General features: G+C 43.8%; 1 protein-coding gene across 3 annotated transcripts in view; it reads right to left on the bottom strand.

Annotated features, from left to right (window-relative positions):
- The window catches only part of ONECUT2 (one cut homeobox 2), a 105,916-nt gene that overhangs the window by 17,685 nt on the left and 67,136 nt on the right, over window positions 1-21,095 (bottom strand). For 2 of the 3 annotated variants that reach the window (XR_009761224.1, XM_061615203.1), the window contains exon 2: window positions 8,591-8,674. The exons of the other annotated variant lie outside the window; for it this stretch is intronic. Coding sequence is in view for 1 of the 2 variants with exons in the window: in XM_061615203.1 (XP_061471187.1) it covers window positions 8,591-8,674 (84 nt within the window). In the remaining variant the exon portion in view is untranslated. The remainder of the gene's footprint in view (window positions 1-8,590; window positions 8,675-21,095) is intronic. 3 annotated transcript variants of the gene reach the window in all.

The raw sequence follows: 21,095 nt of genomic DNA, 5'->3' as shown, positions 1-21,095 counted from the left end.
CTGCCATCCTTCATAATTCTCACTTCTCTGAATGTTTCAGTGCAGCTGTCTAGCCAAGTAATGTGTACGAAAGTGGATAAAGTATGCATAGAAACACATAGTGAAAATAACATACAAAATGCATTATTTTAGGGAGAAATGCATATAGAAATGTGTATATTAGGAGAAATTCTCACTGAAATGCTGTTGAAGAGTTTTTTAACTGATCTAGAAAAAGGAGAAATGGAGAGAAAGCAAAATTGACAGATTCGCTCATCCTTATTAGGCTCTGCTGGAGAACACAAGGGATTCTAAGGCATACTTTCAGTTTGTATAGGGATACCCTGCTTTCATCCTGTCTAAAGTAGCCAAAAAAGACAATTGAACAAGCAATGCCAATGGTTAACAACACAGGAACATTCTTGACTTGCTGAACCATTAAGAAATGTGCGGAACTGGGTGCAGCTTTTAGATTAGTGGTGTTGTACAAGCTGTGCTGAAGCTGAGTTAGGAATATTGCATCTGTAGAAAGGTCACTTCTGGCCTTTCACTGTATGGCAACCTTTCAAGCACTTGAACAGTGCTATCGTATCTGCCCTCAGTCTTCTCTTCTTATGCCTTAACATGCCCAGTTAGGCATGTTAGGGCTTTGTTTCCAGCCCCTGATCTTCCTTGTTGCCCTCTGCTGAATCTGTTCCAGTCTGTCTGCATCCTTCTTAAAGCGCGCTGTCCAGAACTAGATGCAGTACTCAAGATGAGGCCTAACCAGTGCCATATAGAGGCAAACTAGTACTTCCAGTTACTTTAGTTTGTTGGTACATCTACTCACATGTTTTCCAATAATGCAGGGGCAGTCAACATAGTGTTGTCCAGATGTTGTTGGACTCTAGCTCCCATCAGCCCCAGCGAGCATGGCTAAAGGTCAAGGATGGTGGGAATTGTAGTCAAGCAACATCTGGAGGGCATCACGTTGGTTACCCCTGCAATAATGGATAAGGGTAAGGAGAGTCACAATTTTTAAATAACTAAAACAACCACACAACTGGCTCACTAGAGATGGCAAAGTCAAGATGGGTTGAGTTGATTAGGCCAGGAATGAGCTGAAATTTCATTCTGTCAATAGCTGATTTCAGCCTAGAAATGAATATTTAGGCTATACTCAACCTTTACTTCAGTCAGTGATGTGCAGGGAAATGCATATTTGTTTCCTAAAGTAAAAGCCAGTTCACACCTTCCTTTCCTTTCATAACATCTGTCAGACTTTACTTTGCATTATGAATCAGAGTGTTCCACATTTCCTCACCAGCACCCGTGATGTGGGGCTACAGCAACAAAGTAAAAAACACTATAGCCCTTTAATAGTGGCGGCTGGTAACATTTTGACTTGCTGGGGGGGGGGGTACAATTTTTAACCCTTGCTGTTTTCATCCCAGTAGGATTTATACAGCACTTATTTAGGAAAGAGTGCCGTTACACATGTGCAGAGTGATACTGTCTCCTCACTTAAAATATGTCAATTCTCTGCACACCTATGGACAGAGGAAGAGCTTCCATATAAGAGGGTCAAGTATCTTCAGACAACACATCTCTTATTTGGAAATTAAGCCATATCGCATGGCATAAGTTTCTGAATTCATTTATTGATTGCTCCTACACATCCCCTGCCAAAAAACTAAACGCACACAAAAACATTTAAAATGTGAAGAACAGTCGCTTCCAGTTGCATACAGTTTTTCTTCCCCCCAAGATCAATTTAACTTTCCATTATCCAAAATCCCCCCCCCAAATTAAAAGAATAAAATATTCCAATCAATAGACAAAAATAATTGTTTCATTTGAGCTAGGGCACAACAGAGCACAGCAAAACATACTTGCAGTGCATGGCTGGGTCTTGAAAATGTGAAGTAATAATCTCTGCTCATGTGCAGAGTACATCACACTTCACTAATCATGATCAGTCTCTGTTATGTCTGAGATTAAGCAGAATATGTTCTAGGTCTGGGGAAGGGTGCAGAGTCATATCCAGACAGGCATGGAGTCCAAACTTTTCATTTTAGAAATCACTGACAAAACTCACAGAAAAGCAAACTAGAAAAGGCAGTACCAGCATTTTCCTTCATTCCTCTTCACTGAAAATATTCTGAACTTAAGCTGCAGGAGGGGCTTTTCTGGAAATACTGTGGAAAACACTCTGGAATTACAAGTGGCTCAGATCAGCCTGCCCTGCCCCACCCAACTTTTAAATGAGTAAATGCAGGAAAATGGTTAATACAGAGTTTGTTGCAACAAATGCACAAACCATCCACTATTTCCCCTTCCAGTTCCCCAATTCACAAAAACAAATGCAAAATTATTAAGTAAAAAAATGTAGATATTTATTATAGAAATAAACTCACTGTTGTGTGCCTGCTTGCTCTCCCTGTCTCTAGCAAGGTCACAAAAAACCCCTAAACAAAACAAAAAAGCTCCTTAAAGTAGGAAAAATTCCCTGTTGCTTCTCTGGTTACTAAAGAGGAGATATGGCCTCAGGGAAATAGCTCTGAGCATGCTCAGAACCAATGTATGATTCTGTTCTTCAAGCAGTCCTGACTCCTCCATCATTTGTTATACTGGGTGTGCTGGATAGGCCTCATAACAACAGGAGCCTAGTAGGGCTGACAAGCAGGTAGTCCTGGGAGGGACCTCTTTGCCGTAGCTATACTTTTAGAATAGGATTGGCTGAGTGGTGCAGAGAGCTGATTATGCAGAAAACAGGAAGCTGATTGGCCAGAGAACAGGAGATTGACAGAAATGTCTTCACAAGCCTCTATAAGTTCAACAAATTATAAAATGTGTGTGGGCAGGAAACAGTGTGTAGTTTTGAGGTTTTTTTGGGGGGGTTCTAAACTGTTTGGCATTCTGATTGGGAAGGGTACAGCCCTCGTGATCCAGCCTCCATTGCCCTTTAGTGCATTCCTCCACACATAGGATAAATATATGAAGAGGGAGCAAGATGAAGCACATTGGCAGGGCTGGCACCAGGCATGATTGAGCCCTTGGGCACCAGCCCGCCCCGGGCCTGTGGCACTCACCCGCATGCCCCACCTACCTCTCCCACCGCAGTGAATGCTGTGCGTGCTACATGCACATGCCTACCATCAACCAACAGGACAGGTAGGTGGGGCATGCAGGCAGGCATCGCGGGCCTGCATGGTTGTATATGGGGGTGCCTGGAAGTTCCCTCTCTGCAATCTGCAGCAAGGTCCAGAGCCAAACTGGATCATGGAACGGGAGTGTTACCCTCCCACCCTAAGCCCTCAGCCTGGGCCCAATCTGGCCGCCTTCTGGTGCTGGCCCAGCCCATTGGGCTCTGGACCTAGAGTCCACATGTTCACTTGGACATCTTCAAAGGGGCATCTACATGCCTACTGCTGTATGTGCATAAATACTACACAAAATTGGGAAGTCTGGTTGTGCATGGTATACAGTGGTGTAGGAACACATCTTGAGATTTCCTGATGAGACCTGATGTTGAGAACTGGCTTGGGAGTGGGGAAGGCATGGCAACACATTTATCATCACAACTGATTTGGTCCTCTAGTGAACATGAAGTGTTACTGTTCTAAAATTTTCAGATAATATCAAGCTCAGTACAATCCCACCCCCACCAAAATGGTACTCAGTAATATCCAACATTAGTCAAATTCAGAGCACACCCATTGAAATCAATTGATTTAAGTCCATTGCATTCAATGGGTCTGCTCTGAGTATAGCTTTGTTGAATGTCTCCCACTGTCTTTTAGACTGGAAGAAATGTTACAATTACTATAATAATCATCAATAACAACAATAGTTGTTATTGGCTAAGGTCCTGTTCACATACCTACCTATCCTATGTTGACTGAAACCTCAGGAGATGACTTGCCATCACAAATGAAACATCACAGGTAAGGATGGGAGAGAACCATTTCACATTTAAAGGCAAACCTTCCTAATCCACACCTTCCAAAACAATCTGCAAACGAAAACACAGCCCTCCTTCCAAATTTGCACTTCTCTGAATTTTGCAATGCAGTTCTCTGGTCAAGTAATGCATATGAAACTGTACATACAGCGGTAAAGTGTCTATACAAATGCGTATATTATTGAAAATAAAAAAATAATGCATTATTTTGGGGGATATTGTTTTGTTAAAATATGTATATTGGGCAAAAAATTGCACACATATGTATGTATTAGGAGAAACTCTCACTAAAACACTGATGAATTTTCATGAGGACTTTCAATTTATTTATTTTTGCAAATGAATGTGGAGAACTGAAGACTGGAAAAAAGAGAAAGTGAGAGGAAACAGAAATTGAATGATTTGCCATTCCCTAATCACAGGTAGTGGTTTCATGTTGCACCTTCCACAACAGTTCTCAAGAGAGGCAGTTCACACATTCAGCTGTGAGCCATCAAACATTGAGTAACCAAGTGATGAGAGATAAAATGGAGGACATGAAGAATAAGAAGTCCAGGTCCAGCATCAGCACCAGGCCCCCTTGGATCGCTCCCAGGTTCCTGATGCCTCGGCATTGCCTACCATCCCCTGGGCCCTCTATATTGGGCAGCTGAGTATGCAAGCCACCAATTTAAGTTTCCCACAATGCTCCAGAGTGATGCTACATCAGGGGTGTTGTGGGAAATATAAAATGGTGGCTGACAGCTACCTAATGCTGCCACCAGGTAAACTCACAGCTGGAAGTTCACTGCAGTAGCAAATGCCCAACTAGAGGGCATTGTGTCAAGGGCCCACTCAAACCTAGACACAGCCTTGCCTTAAGCTGCAATCCTAACCTCACTTACCTGGGAGTAAGCCCCAGTAAGATCAATAGGACTTCATCTGAATAAACATGCAGCCTCAGGGCTCCTCCAGATGACCTGTTGGTTGAGCATTCATTCAGATGTGTTGCACAAAGCTCACACAGAGGTTATATCCCGTCCTTTTGAGCATTCATTCTGATTTGTTTGTGGGGTGTTTGTATGTTTTCCAGTTCGTCATTTGTTCATCCCCCACTTTTCAGTGGATTTCCCTTTCCTAACCATAAAAAGTCTGTACGGGTTTTTTTCAGCAAAAGTGAATTTGTTGCACTAGAGCTCCAGAGCACTTTAAATCACTTTAATTGTGCAAACCTAAATTTCCAGTATGCACTTTAATCCCTTCCAGAAAATAGTGAGTCTGGAGGCATCTGCAGCCCATAACAGTGTAGGCAAAGTACAGTATATCCTTGAAGTGAATGAATACATATTAAAATGGCTGTAAAATGAATTCAGAACAGATGACTCTTTTTGTATAGTAGGTCAGACAATTTTGACCTAATATTTTATATTTACTCCCGTGAACTCTATAGTGCTGTATTTCCTGTTCTGCTTTGCAGAACTGTGCTGAGTAAATGCAACATTAATCTGCTAAGTTAATGCACATGGTTGGAGACAAAGCTGAGCCAACATAATTCTCCACTTCTCCTTGTTCTGAGCATGGAAAGGCTTGCCAAATACACATTTGCAAAACTGGCAGAGGCCAGGAAGAAGGCCACTGTGGAACATCAACATTTTATAAGTTTGTTATCTATGTCCATTTTTAAAAAAATTATCCTTGAACATTCAAGAAACTCTTGTAATGTAGGTTTGGTTCAGACATTAGCAGAGCAATCCAACCCCCCTTCCCCTTTGCACCCAGCTAGAGGGTGATGGGTTGGATGGGGTGGAGGTGTTTCTCCACCAGCCTTGCTGGCCTCCATCAACCTCCTGCCAATACTTCTCCAGAAGCTGACTTGGGAAGAGAGAACACTGAGAGGGATGGTAAGAAGACTCTGGGAAGCTTGCAACCCTTCCCATGTATAGAGCCTCCTCCCAAAATGCCCCATCCCTATTGGAACTGCAGCTGCTTTAGGGGACCCACCATGCCTTTATGACATCAGCAGCCATCAAACCAATCCTTGCCCTCATCTGAAGCCTATTTGCTTTTTAATCTGAGCATCTGTCCTCCTCCTCCTCCTCCTCCTCCTCAGGTTCGTGAGCTATAGCCTACTATCTTTATGGCCATAGTTCCAGACACATTCCCACAAATTGAGCATGTTACTACTAAGGCTGCAATCCAATACATGTCTACTCAGAAGTAAGCTCCATTGGGTTCAATGGGACTTACTCCCTTACTTACTCACTGCCTCCAACAGTGGAGGAAGACATATCTATCACTGATAGTAGCCATTGATAGCCTTGTTTGACAGCCATGACACCTCTAGTGAGGTGATGCCCCAGCCCTGGGATAAAGTATATAGGAATTCTAAAGGTGATGCTTTTATCAAGTTTCATTTTTCTTTAATTTATTTACAGTTGGGCTGCCATATAAAGTTCTCAGACTGGCTCACAAGAAAAAAAAATCCAACAAATAACAGTATAAAACCAGCAGAAGAATAATAGCAAAGAGTAAAAATAGCTCAAACCTAAACCAGATTAAAAGGCCTGGGAAAATAAAAAGGTCTTCACTTGGCACTGAAATGTCAGCAAAGCAGGTGCCAGGTGAGCCTCTTTGCGGAGGGCTTCATACAACTAGAGGCTATCACTGAACAAGCCCTTACTCTGTCCTCATTGTTGCTAGTTGTAGTTTTCTTTAGGTCGGAGCTAAGAGAGACTCTTGTTAGGATTCTAGTAAATTTCTCACCCTCTTAAACTCTCTCTCTCTCTGTGAAATAGTTACAGGTTTAATATAATCATATGACAGCCCTATACAGCTTGGGACCAGGATACCTGAAAGATCATCTTATCCCTTATACCCAGTCAATCACTACGGTCTGCAGGTGAGGGCCTCCTGCAGATGCCATCTTATCAGGAGGTCCCTCCTCTTAAATATCAGACAGGCACCATCTCTGTTATCTTTTCGGCGCCTACTGAAGACCTTCCTCTTCCAACAAACCTTTTCAGCAGAGACCTTATCCTAGTCTGAGTCTGTGCTGGAATGGCTTTTTAAGGTGTTTTTAAACTTTTTTTTTTTTAAATGATGTTTTGTTTTAATATATTTTTAAAGATATTTGTTTTAATATATTTTAAAGTCTGTTTTTATTATATTTTAGAGTGTTTTTAGTGTTTTTGTTTGCTGCCCTAAGCTCCTACTGGAAGGAATGGTGGCATATAAAATAAATAAATAAATAAACAAACAAATAAATAAATAAGAGATTTCTTCCTCACCCACCCACACTTCTTATTGCTTCACTTAGGTTATTTATTTATGATGCTTGTCTCCGATCTGGTCCCGCAAGAAGCCAAGAGAAGTTATGGAATATGATCAGGAGCTCTTACCTATTCACTGTAGTTCCTAAAAGGTTTTTTTGGGAGGTTATTTTATAACATCACTAATTCATGGCCTGAGGCATCCTCCATCTCATACTTATCTGTAGCTAATAATAAATAATGCAAAGACTGCATGCTTCTCAATGCAATTCGGTAAATACTTTCCTCCAACTGTTAAGTTTGCTCTGGAAAAGAAATTGTGGAGGTCTTCTCTGCCCTCCTCCTCTTCCCTCCCCCACTGAATTTGCAATCAGATCTCATGGCTGCAAAAATCAACACCACCACTTACCATGAATACCTGGTCATGTAAATGTGTGACATTTGCACAAGTAATTGTGACAGCTTGTTTTCAGGCAGAGTGTAGAGTATGATGGGACAGAGACCAGAACAACAGGAATTCAGGAAGCTGCCTTATACTGAGTCTGACCATTGGTCCATCTAGCTCAGTATTGTCTACACTGACTGGCAGTGGCCCTCCAGCGTTTCAGACAACACTCTCTCCCAGCCCTAGCTGGTGATGCTGGGAATTGAACCAGGGACCTTCTGCATGCAAAGCAGTTGCTCCCCTCATGAATGCGGACAACCATTTTCCAAGGCATAACTTAGCACAATGTCCAGGTAACTACTTAGCAAGGTGGTCACCTAAATAATGCTTCTATTCAAAGGGGGAGAATAATTTTTATTACGCAACTGCATATGATTGTGGGGCTGGAGATGCAGGTAGCCATTTAACAGGAAGCAAATTTATCACAACATACATATAACCACTGGTTGCAGGAAATCAGGACCTCGGTCAGCTCCCTGTGGAGTGGTTGCCTCCACTGGAAAGAAGCTCCCATTTGCTCCAATGGCAGTTTTATTTCCAAAGAAAATTGCAGGCATGGGGTGTCCGATCTGCATCAAGACTATAGCTGGATGCAACAAGTTAAACCCCCACTATTCCCCATGCCATGGTCCCAATCCAGATACCACCCCCCACCCAAGCAGGCAGTTTCTGAAAGAAACAGCTTGCATTCAAAGGGCAAACTGCCTGATAAATGCCATATGTAGCTTGGCTCTAAGCATGTCAGTCCTCCAGTACATATCTGGAGCCAACTGCAGGCTTTAATAGTCCCACAACCAGAGTGTTCTTTCCAGTGGAAGGGTGTAAGATTGGGAGCCCAACAGTAAGTGGAGCCAGAGCCAATGATGGGCAGAGCCAATGAATTCTAGTTTTGTCCCCATCCTTCTCCAGGCTGAGTTCTTCAAGGGCATCACAGAGACTAAGGAGGAGGAGGAAGCTGACAGAAAATGCAAATACCTGGATTGATTGTTAAGTAAGGCGGCAGGCAAGCAAGGGCAGGCTGAGGTTGGTGGGGAAGTGCTCCATTCGCCCTGGGTTCCTCTGGAAGGAAGGCCAGGATAGAAAACAAATAAATCAGTCATGGAATGTAACACGTTACAGTGAAATGTTGGGTTGCATTCAATGCTAGTCCTACTCAGAGTAGATTCGTTAAAATGAATAAGCCTAAATTAGCCATGCCTATCAACTTAAATGGGTCTACTCTGAGTAGAACTAGCATTGAATACCACCTATAATCTCTTCCACCTTGGGAGAGAACTCTGAAAGACAGCCTATAAATACTGAAATGAATGAATGAATGAATAAACATTTATATAGTAGAATATTTATTCTAGTGCTTTTGTTTGCCGCTCTGGACTCCTGCTGGGAGGAAGGGTGGGATATAAATAAATAATATTAATCCCGTCAAGTTCAATGAGGCTTACTCACAGGTAAGCACATATGGAATCACAGCCTAAAGCTCATAAAATTGCTAACTGTAAAACTAACAATGCTATAGTTACAAATCCCACTGTGTGCATAAATAATATAGTGGCAACAAATATAACTTATTGAGCTTCTTTGAATCATAGAATTGGAAGGGACCTATAAGGCTATCGAGTCCAACTCCCTGCTGCTGCTGCCTGCCTGCAGAAATCCCCAAAATAAGGTGTTTGGGGGTGGGGAGGAATTGAGCTGGCCTGGGATCCATTAGATCCTCAGCTGGCTCCACCGCCATTGCATGAGAGTATCAGGCCTGATCTGGGTTGGTGCAGTGATTTTCCTGCCCCTGCCTTCTGTCCTGGCTGTCTTGTAGCTGTGGCTTCATCACTCACTTAAGCCCCACTGGGCATCTATCAGGGTTTGGTTTGCACCCAAAGGTGGACATCTAATATCCCAGTTCTGCTAGTGCAAAAAACTTGCACTAGCGGAATGGAACTCCCTCTTCACTTCCTTGCAGCCCTATGTGTGTCCTCAAAATCAGCTCCAGAGGGTTGGAGGGCCCTCTGAATATGATTTTGGGGATGCACAGGGGTGGGGAGAGGAAATGGAAGTTCTGATGTGCAAACAGAACTCCACTGACCCTGGTTTGGATACAACCAGTGTGTAAAGGAGTTTGAAATGTTTCAGTAAGTTGCTGGTTCTATGTAATCAAAAAGAGAGAGAGAGAGAGATTTGGAGTGAATTTGCATCAATATGATATTTAATTCACTACATTTTCTATAAACTATTTAATCTATTTATTCATTCAGTCATTGTTTTTATAACCTGCCCATACTCCAATCAGGAGCATAGAGTGGCTAACAAATAAAACAACTAAAAACAGAAAAATAAAATACGACAATCATAGTTAAAACCACAAAACCACAATCAAATGAGTAGCGTCAACCATCTATACTAAGAATCAATAGGGAGGTTCAATAGATTATATTTATTACTAGTTGTATTTTGTTTTAGGTATTTATGCATATGAAAATGATTAGTAAATCAAACATATTTAAAGTGACTATCTGAACTATATCAACTGTTTTAATTTTGTTGCTTCCTTCCTCTTAAAACAGCCTTTCCCAACCAGTGTGCCTCCAGATGTTGTTGGACCACAGTTCCCATCTTTCCTGGCCATTGGCAATGCTGGCTGAGGCTGATGGGAGTTGTGGTCCAACAGCATCTGGAGTCACACTGGTTGGGAAAAGCTGTGCTAAAACAAGATCAGCACAGCACGTGTCTTGTTTCTGTTATTTGGGCTGATAGCAAGTGTTGCCACCACTCACCATGTGCTCAGAGGCATGTTACCAAATTCTTCCAAGCTACACAGGAAGTGGATTGGACTGTGAAAGACCAACCTAAATTTGTTTGCATTTTGACAAATTTGTTGGGCAATATCTCAGAGAGGATGTCAGGTCTCCTAGTTCCCTGGTGCATTGACTATAGCTGCCCAATTTCCTTGCTTTTAAAAATTTGATAGAAATATCTGTTGGCTACAAACCGGATATTAAACCGCAAGGTTTTTTGCCTATTAGTGAATTTCTCTGCTTTTTAATCCAGAAGGTAAAAAATGGGATCCTGTGCAAGTTTGCTGAGAATGGATTGATCACTGGCATGGTTATTGAGTTCAGTGGGATTTACTCCCCTGCAATGATGCTTAGGATAGGTGAAACTGACCACAGGGGATGGGGAGGGGAGGAGGGGGAGAGGAGCAGGCAGGAGGGGAGAAGGGCAGGTTTGATCATTTGCATGTTTATTGAGTTCAGTGGGAGGGAGGCCTGGAGTGGGCAGGGGAGGAGGAAAAAGGAAGAGGGAAGGAGAGGAAGAAGGGAGGAGGAAGGGAGAGGAAAGGGAAAGAAGGGGAAAGGCAGGTCTGATCATCTGCATGCTTATTGAGTTCAGTGGGATTTACTCACATGCAATCATGGTTAGGATAGGTAAAACTGACCACGGGGGAGGAGAAGGGGCAAGGGGCAGTAGAGGGAAGGAGGAAGGGGGGAGAGGGGAGCAGAAGGAGGGGGAAGGGGGAAGGGGGAAGGGGGAAGGAGGGACTTGGAAGGGGAGGCGGAAGGTGTAAAGGAAGGAGGAGGGAAGGGGCAAAAGGGAGGTGATGGGAGGGAGGAGGAAGGAAGGGGAGGTTTGATCATTTTATTTATTTAATTAATTAATTAGTATCCCGCCCTTCCTCCCAGCAGGAGCCCAGGGTGGCAGACAAAGCACAAAAACACTCTAAAACATAATAAAACAGATCTTAAAATACATTAAAACAAAACAGCATTAAAAACATTTTTAAAAACAACCTTAAAAAGGGTTAAAAACATTATTAAAACATATTAAACAATTCTGATACAGATGCAGACTGGGATAGGTCTCAACTTAAAAGGCTTGTTGAAAGAGGAAAGTCTTCAAAAGGCGTTGAAAAGATAGCGGTGCCTGCCTAATATTTAAAGGGAGGAAATTCCACAGGGAAGGTGCCACCACACTAAAGGTCCGTTTCCTATATTGTGCAGAACGAACCTCCTGATAAGATGGTATCTGCAGGAGGCCCTCACCTGCAGAGCGCAATGATCGACTGGGTATATAAGGGGTGAGACGGTCTTTCAGGTATCCTGGTCCCAAGCTGTATAGGGCTTTGTAAGCCAAAACTAGAACCTTGAACTTGGCCCAGTAGCAAATGGGCAGCCAGTGTAGTTCTTTTAGCAGCGGGGTGACATGTTGGCGATACCCTGCTCCAGTGAGCAGTCTCGCCACCGTATTTTGCACCAGCTGCGGCTTCCGGACCAACCCCAAGGGCAGCCCCACATAGAGTGCATTACAGTAATCCAGCCTGGAGGTTACTAGTATGTGGACAACTGTGGTCAGGCTATCCTGGTCCAGAAACAGCTGCAGCTGTCTCACCAGCCGAAGCTGGTAAAAGGCACTCCTAGCCACTGAGGTCACTTGGGCCTCTAGTGACAAAGATGGATCCAGGAGCACCCACAGGCTACGGACCTGCTCTTTCAGAGGGAGTATGACCCCGTCCAAAGCAAGCAACTGACCAATTATCCGAACTCGGGAACCACCAACCCACAGTGCCTCCGTCTTCCTAGGATTCGGACTCAGTTTATTGGCCCTCATCCAGCCCACCACCGAGTCCAGGCAGCGGTCCAGAGCTTGCACAGCCTCTCCCGATTCAGATGTTACAGAGAAATAGAGCTGGGTATCATCAGCATACTGCTGACACCTCGCCCCAAAGCTCCTGATAACTGCTCCCAAGGGCTTCATATAGATGTTAAACAGCATGGGGGACAAGATGGTACTCTGCGGCACCCCACAACACAGCTGCCAGGGGGCCGAAAGACAGTCACCCAATGCTATTGTCTGAGAGTGGCCTTGGAGATAGGATCAGAACCACTGTAAAACAGTGCCTCCAATACCCATCTCACCATGTCGGCCCAGAAGGAGACCATGGTCAGTGGTATCAAAAGCCACTGAGAGTTCAAGTAAAAATAACAGGGCGCACTCCTCTGTCCTTCTCCCGATAAAGGTCATCCATCAGGGCGGCCAAGGATGATTCAGTCCCATAACCAGGCCTGAACCCAGACTGGGATGGGTCAAGATAATCTGTTTCATCCAAGAGTACTTGCAGTTGCTGCGCCACAACTCTCTCAATCACCTTCTCTAAGAAGGGGGTATTTGCAACCGGTCGGTAGTTGACACAAACCAATGGGTCCAGGGTGGGCTTTTTCAGGAGCGGTTGAATCACCGCCTCTTTCAATGTGGCTGGAACCACTCCCTCTCGCAATGATGCGTTGACCACACCCTGGATCCACTTGATCAGACCATTTGCATGCTTATTAAGTTCAATGGGATTTATTCCCATGCTTTCATGCTTAGGACAGGTAAAACTCACCGAGGGGGAGGGGAGAGGGGACAGGGAGGGGAGGGGAATAAGGAGATTGGAAGGAGATGGGGAGGGGAAGGGAGGGGTGAAGGAAGGGAGAGGGAAGGAGCAAGAGGGAGGGAGGAGGAGGGGAGGGCAGCTTTGATCATTTGCAAGCTTCAGTGGAATTTACTCCTGTGCAATCATGCTTAGAATGACCTGTGGGAGGGGCAGGGAGGGGAGGATGAGGGCAGGAATGGGAGGAATGGGGAGGGAAGGAGATTGGATGCGTGAGCACTGGGCGGAGGGGAAGGCCCTTTCCTTTCGAAAAGGAAAACATTGTGAATAGTATCATTCTTTTTTAGCGTTTCCCCCACCTTTTTATTCTACAGCAGGCACATGTAGCCTCCCACCCAAATTTAAACCAAAGCCACATCCACACCAGACCTTTATTTCACTTTACACTGTAATGGCTTCTCCCAAAGAATCCTGGGGTGTGTAGTTAGTGAAGGGTGCTCAGAGTTGCTGGGAGATGCCCTGTTTCCCTCACAGAGCTTCAATCAGAGCAGCTGACTGTTAAACCACTCTAGCCACTGGAGCTCTGTCAGGGGAATAAGAGTCTCCTCTCAGCACCCTTCACAAACTACACTTCCCAGGATTGTTTGGGGGAAGCCATGACTGTCTAAAGTGAAATAAAGGTCTGGTGTGGGTGTGGCCACCTGATTAGGCAAGCCAAGCAGCTGTGAGTATGGCTTTTAGAACACTGACAATTGGTTCTTACTGAGCATGCCCGACGTTATAATAGATTTCAGTGCTAAATTTCTTAAATTAATTAAAATCATTTAACTTTTAAACTGCAGAAGATGAAGGTTACAATATGGGGCAAGGTCAGTAATAGGATTACAGGTACTCTGTGAACATGGCTGATTTTTAATTAATTTCAACAAATTATGAGAACTCTGACAGAAAAAAGTCCAAAAGGGGTCTGGTTTTTCTCTCTCTCTTTTTACACTTTGGACTCTCGATTCTCTCTGACTGTTTTGTGTATCACCATGAAAGTTTAGAGCAGCCTTTCCCAACCAGTGTGCCTCCAGATGTTGTTGGACCACAACTCCCATCAGCCTCAGCCAGCCTTGCCAATGGTCAGGAAAGATGGGAATTGTGGTCCAACAACATCTGGAGGCACACTGGTTGGGAAAGGCTGATTTAGAGGGTTGTTAAGCAAGCATTTCTGAGTTCAGGTCTATAGGTTTTGTAAGGTTTTGTTGAGTTTATGGGAAGGATCAAAATGGCATGGGGGGTATTTTCAACTTAACATTGCAGGATGCAAAAAGTCCATGCTGACTATAGTATACAGCCACTCTTGTGGCTGTATAATACAATTTGTATTATAAATATTTTTTGATATTGTTTGAATAATGGTGCCCCTGAAAAAGACTTTTACTGAAATGAGTTAAGACATTTACTATTTTATTAACATTCCACACATTTTTCAGTACTGTTTTGATCCTTGCATCTTTGTTTTCCTTTTTGCCTTTGACCATTACCTTTAGCAGTCATGGTTCAAGGCAGATTTCAAGGCACCATTAAAGGGCAGTGAATTGTCAATGATTTGGTTTATTCTTATAATACTGTAAGCCAGGGTCGCCACTGTGGTCTGTGGGCACAATGGTGCCCTTGAGGTCTTCCCTTAGCACCCATGAAGTCTCAGAGTCTCCTCTTCACTGCCTCCCTGGTCATGAAGTGGCGAGCGTGGTAACCTTTTGCTCCCTTGAAAAGTGCATACAGCTGAATGAGGAAGTTGGAAGAGTGATACTCTTTCATTCATTCATTCATTCATTCATTCATTCATTCATTCATTCATATCCTACCTTTTCTCCAAAGAGCTCAAGGTGGTGCACATGATTCCCTCCCTCCTCATTTAATCCCTGCAACAACCCTGTGAGGTAGGTTAGGCGGAAAGGCAGTGACTGGCCCAAGGTCACCCAGTGAGCTTCATGGCTGAGTAGTGATTCGAACCCTGGTCTCCCAGATCCTAGTCCAACACTCGAACCACTACACCACACTGGTCCCATCTCTTTCCCATTTCTTCTTTCAAGGCTCAGATTAATTCTTGGTAAATCCCTTGGTAAGGTGAAGTGTGTGCATCTCTCTCTCTCTCTCTCTCTCTCTCTCTCTCTCTCTCTCTCTCTCTGTGGGGCTGCTTTCGGGAGGGGCCTGATCTGGAGGTGGGAAGTGATCAGAGCATGTCCATGGCACTTGTTCAAAAATCCAAACTTGCCCATGGACCTAAAATGGTTGGTGACCCCATACTTTAGCCACACTTCAGTGTGTGGGCTTCTTGAATTACAGTGTCAGCTCTACCATAGATCAAGGTGAAGGAAGCTGCTTCTGACAGTAATTTGGGTGCATTTCAGGGATGGCATTCACCCAGGACAGCCACAGGTTTAAAGCTTTATCTCGCAGAAATCACTGCCCTCCAAATGAAGGAGACAGATGAAGGCAGGCATTGATGTGTGAATGTGTTGGCCTTTGCACGGAGGTGGTGGGGCAGAGGGCACTATTTGGTGCTTTGGTTCAGGAAGCAAAATGACTTGGGCCATCACTGCTGAGCTGAGCTGTCTCTGGGATGCATTGTCTTGAGGCTGTCTCTGGGACGGAATAAGGAAATGATAGCAGCGGGCTGGGGAAGTTTGGAAATGTGATTGAGAAAATATCTGTAAAGGCTCAAGCAGAAGCTCTGGCGAGACATTTGGCAATATCATTAGTATTCACATCCAGAGAAGAAGACTGCCATTGGATCAGGTGATTTCTCAGAAGCAAAAGCCTCGAGAGATGAAAAAAAGAGGAAAAGGCATGTCAAACAAGAACATTTTTAGTTCTTACTAGACATTTAACAACACAGACCCTGGTAACTGGAGGCCAAGAGGCTGGTTGCAAAGATGAATGATGATACTGAGAGCCCACAGTCAGGAGAATTGAGACAGAATCTTTTATGTTCCCCAAACTTGCAACATTTGCATTCTGCAAATTGAACCATTAGGCAGTCTGGGAAGATCTCCATACATTTTGTAAAGTTTGCACACCTTGTCTATAAAGTTTGCACACCTCACATCATTTGCGTGTGCATGCATATAACTTAAGGCAAATTTTGCAAATCTGAGCAGGGTGCCAGGCACCATGTCTTACACACTTCTGGTGGGACCTTCCTTGTGGCAGGCCCACCTGCTTGCCCAGGGCCTTGAAAGGAGAACAAAGTTCCTCAGTAAAGTTGCAAGCATGCCCAGTGCTTGGTCCCCAGACTTTTGCAACCTGCTTTAACTTGGAATTTGGATCTGAGACCTTTATTGCCCAGTTTTAGGTTTTAGCTGAAGTTCGAAGCAAAAACCTTAGTCTGACTCACCTGAGCTTCTTTGCCAGCAGCACCGGCCCTACCATTAAGCAAGGTGAGGCAGTCACCTCAGGCAGCTTACAAAAGAGCAGCAAATTGTTAGTCATGTTGTTTATTATTATTACATTTTTACTGCCAGAAAGAGAGAGAAGGTTGTGGTGTTTTGTTTGCCTCCATTGCCAACTAACTGGACCAGCTGTGGGAAAGGGGGAATTTGCTGCTCTGCTTCAGCCAGGAAAATGTTTTGGGCTGGCTCTGTTTATATGATTCAGTTCTGTCTTTGCAAACACCTTGTTTGCATGTGCATGCTCATCTCTTGCATGTATTTGGGGCCATCACATATATTATTATTATTATTATTATTATTATTATTATTATTATTATTATTATTATTATTATTATTATTATTAAGAACATAAGAAGAGCCTGCTGGATCAGGCCAGTGGCCCATCTAGTCCAGCATCCTGTTCTCACAGTGGCCAACCAGGTGCCTGGGGGAAGGCCTCAAGCAGGACCCGAGTGCAAGAACACTCTCCCCTCCTGAGGCTTCCGGCAACTGGTTTTCAGAAGCATGCTGCCTCTGACTAGGGTGGCACAGCACAGCCATCACGGCTAGTAGCCATTGATAGCCCTGTCCTCCATGAATTTGTCTAATCTTCTTTTAAAGCCATCCAAGCTGGTGGCCATTACTGTGTCTTGTGGAAGCAAATTCCATCATTTCACTATGCGCTGAGTAAAGAAGTACTTCCTTTTGTCTGTCCTGAATCTTCCAACATTCAGCTTCTTTGAATGTCCACGAGTTCTAGCATTATGAGAGAGGGAGAAAAACTTTTCTCTATCCACTTTCTCAATGCCATGCATAATTTTATACACTTCTATCATCATCATCATCATCATCATCATCATCATCATTATTATTATTATTATTATTATTATTATTATTATTATTATTATTATTATTATTATTATTATTATTATTAGTCCAGAAACGGCCGCAGGTGTCTTAGCAGCCGAAGCTGGTAAAAGGCACTCCTAGCCACTGAGGTCACCTGGGCCTCTAGCAACAAAGACACATGAAGACACAGCACTTGATTGCAGTAAACTAGGTACCTGTGCACTTGAATGCCAGGCATTGAAAAGCATTGGGTGGGAGGTGGTATGAAAGTTTTGCCTGTAGTATTGTATCTGGGATGGCCTATTCATGCATACAAACCAAAGGTGTGGAATCTGTGGACCTCTCTTGCAGGACTACAGTTCCTGTCACCCCTAGCCATTAGCCATGCTGGCTGGGGCTGATGGGATTTGGAGTCCAACAACATCTGGTGGGCCACAGGTTCTCCACCCCTTGATATTGCAGTCATCAAGTGATGTACATGTATTTGTCAATAAGCCCAAAGTCAATGACAAGATCCCTATTGGTTGAGAGGTATGATGGCACGTTTGCAAGATATGCAAGTGCACATCACTTTGCAACAAATCAGGAAGACAGTGTTCAACTAATTGTACAATCTATTCCTTAACTCTGAGGAAAGCATCATAATATCCCCTTGGATGCATTATGGAGAAGTGATCAGATGTGTAATGAGGAAGAGTGATTAATGAATCACTCTATATGTATGAACTGGAAAGCTGGTTCAATTAGTGTTTTTTTAAAATGAAACAGTCTTGCAAGCCTGTCTATTGCAGAATCCTAAAAAATTCACACTTAATGCTGTCATTAAAAGTGTTAGGATGTTAGTTGATCCTGTTGCGAGATTAATGGAGGGCAGAGAAGTTCATGCTTCCTTAAGCTATCTTTCGGAGCTGTCTGAAGTCTATGTGCTTACACATGCAATTCCCCTGATCCAGTAAAAGGCAATCCTTCCATGGAAACAGGGGCATCATTTAAGGAGGACAAAGGGAGCAATGCCCTCACTTTCCCTTCTTTCTGATGTGATTATTCCTTAGCAACACTGATATCTCACTGGTTCAACACATTAAGTGGCTATTTCTACAAACGATTAAACGGGCACATATACTTGGTCTCTACACCAAAGACACAAGGCGTGGATGGGGTGACCGTTGGACATGTGGTGATCAGTTTTCAACTAATTATGAAGCATTAAAAAGCAGTCATAAGTACTTTTAAGACACCACTTTTGCTAAGATTTCTCCCCGCATTTGATTTTTTTTAACACACACACACCAAACAACAATTTTCTTTAAAAGCACGTCTTATACACTTTCTTTCCTCTATTACAGGTTATGTCTCCAGTCCAGTTAAAGCTGCCAAGTTCCAGTATGCTCAGAAAAGCCTAGCCTACTTTTGGTGAAGGACCCTACATGGCGCAGAGTGGTAAGCAGCGGTAACGCAGCTGAAGCTCTGCTCACGGCCGGAGTTCGATTCCAACGGAAGGAGGAAGTCAAATCTCCGGTAAAAGGGGTCGAGGTCCACTCAGCCTTCCATTCATCCGTGGTCGGTAAAATGAGTACCCGGCATACGCTGGGGGGTACATAAGAACATAAGAAGAGCCTGCTGGATCAGGCCAGTGGCCCATCTAGTCCAGCATCCTGTTCTCACAGTGGCCAACCAGGTGCCTGGGGGAAGCCCGCAAGCAGGACCCGAGTGCAAGAACACTCTCCCCTCCTGAGGCTTCCGGCAACTGGTTTTCAGAAGCATGCTGCCTCTGACTAGGGTGGCAGAGCACAGCCATCATGGCTAGTAGCCATTGATAGCCCTGTCCTCCATGAATTTGTCTAATCTTCTTTTAAAGCCATCCAAGCTGGTGGCCATTACTGCATCTTGTGGGAGCAAATTCCATAGTTTAACTATGCGCTGAGTAAAGAAGTACTTCCTTTTGTCTGTCCTGAATCTTCCAACATTCAGCTTCTTTGAATGTCCACGATTTCTAGTATTATGAGAGAGGGAGAAGAACTTTTCTCTATCCACTTTCTCAATGCCATGCATAATTTTATACACTTCTATCATGTCTCCTCTGACCCACCTTTTCTCCAAACTAAAAAGCCCCAAATGCTGCAACCTTTCCTCGTAAGGGAGCCGCTCCATCCCCTTAATCATTCTGGTTGCCCTCTTCTGAACCTTTTCCAACTCTATAATATCCTTTTTGAGATGAGGCAACCAGAACTGTACACAGTATTCCAAATGCGGCCGCACCATAGATTTATACAACGGCATTATGATATCGACTGTTTTTTTTTCAATACCTTTCCTAATTATCGCTAGCATGGAATTTGCCTTTTTCACAGCTGCCGCACACTGGGTCGACATTTTCATCGTGCTGTCCACTACAACCCCGAGGTCTCTCTCCTGGTTGGTCACCGCCAGTTCAGACCCCATGAGCGTATATGTGAAATTAAGATTTTTTGCTCCAATATGCATAATTTTACACTTGTTTATATTGAATTGCATTTGCCATTTTTCTGCCCATTCACTCAGTTTGGAGAGGTCTTTTTGGAGCTCTTCGCAATCCCTTTTTGTTTTAACAACCCTGAACAATTTAGTGTCGTCAGCAAACTTGGCCACTTCACTGCTCACTCCTAATTCTAGGTCATTAATGAACAAGTTGAAAAGTACAGGTCCCAATACCGATCCTTGAGGGACTCCACTTTCTACAGCCCTCCATTGGGAGAACTGTCCGTTTATTCCTACTCTCTGCTTTCTGCTTCTTAACCAATTCCTTATCCACAAGAGGACCTCTTCTCTTATTCCATGACTGCTAAGCTTCCTCAGAAGCCTTTGGTGAGGTACCTTGTCAAACGCTTTTTGAAAGTCTAAGTACACTATGTCCACTGGATCACCTCTATCTATATGCTTGTTGACACTCTCAAAGAATTCTAATAGGTTACTGAGACAGGACTTTCCCTTGCAGAAGCCATGCTGGCTCTGCTTCAGCAAGGCTTGTTCTTCTATGTGCTTAGTTAATCTAGCTTTAATCATACTTTCTACCAGTTTTCCAGGGACAGAAGTTAAGCTAACTGGCCTGTAATTTCCGGGATCCCCTCTGGATCCCTTTTTGAAGATTGGCGTTACATTGGCCACTTTCCAGTCCTCAGGCACGGAGGAGGACCCGAGGGACAAGTTACATATTTTAGTTAGCAGATCAGCAATTTCACCTTTGAGTTCTTTGAGAACTCTCGGGTGGATGCCATCCGGGCCTGGTGATTTGTCAGTTTTTATATTGTCCATTAAGCTTAGAACTTCCTCGCTCGTTACCACTATTTGTCTCAGTTCCTCAGAATCCCTTCCTGCAAATGTTAGTTCAGGTTCAGGGATCTGCCCTATATCTTCCACTGTGAAGACAGATGCAAAGAATTCATTTAGCTTCTCTGCAATCTCCTTATCGTTCTTTAGTACACCTTTGACTCCCTTATCATCCAAGGGTCCAATCGTCTCCCTAGATGGTCTCCTGCTTTGAATGTATTTATAGAATTTTTTGTTGTTGGTTTTTATGTTCTTAGCAATGTGCTCCTCAAATTCTTTTTTAGCATCCCTTATTGTCTTCTTGCATTTCTTTTGCCAGAGTTTGTGTTCTTTTTTATTTTCTTCATTCGGACAAGACTTCCATTTTTTGAAGGAAGACTTTTTGCCTCTAAGAGCTTCCTTGACTTTTCTCGTTAACCATGCTAGTAAAGAAAGGCTGGGGAAGGAACTGGCAAACCCACCCCATATATATGGTCTGCCTAGTAAACGTCGCAAGATGTCACCCTAAGAGTTGGAAAACGACTCGCACTACAAGTGCGGGGAC

Source organism: Rhineura floridana, chromosome 1 (assembly GCF_030035675.1).
Source record: "Rhineura floridana isolate rRhiFlo1 chromosome 1, rRhiFlo1.hap2, whole genome shotgun sequence".
Taxonomy (NCBI): Eukaryota; Metazoa; Chordata; class Lepidosauria; order Squamata; family Rhineuridae; genus Rhineura; species Rhineura floridana.
Note: the sequence above shows the minus strand (reverse complement) of the source record. Positions and strands in the feature narration are given on the sequence as shown.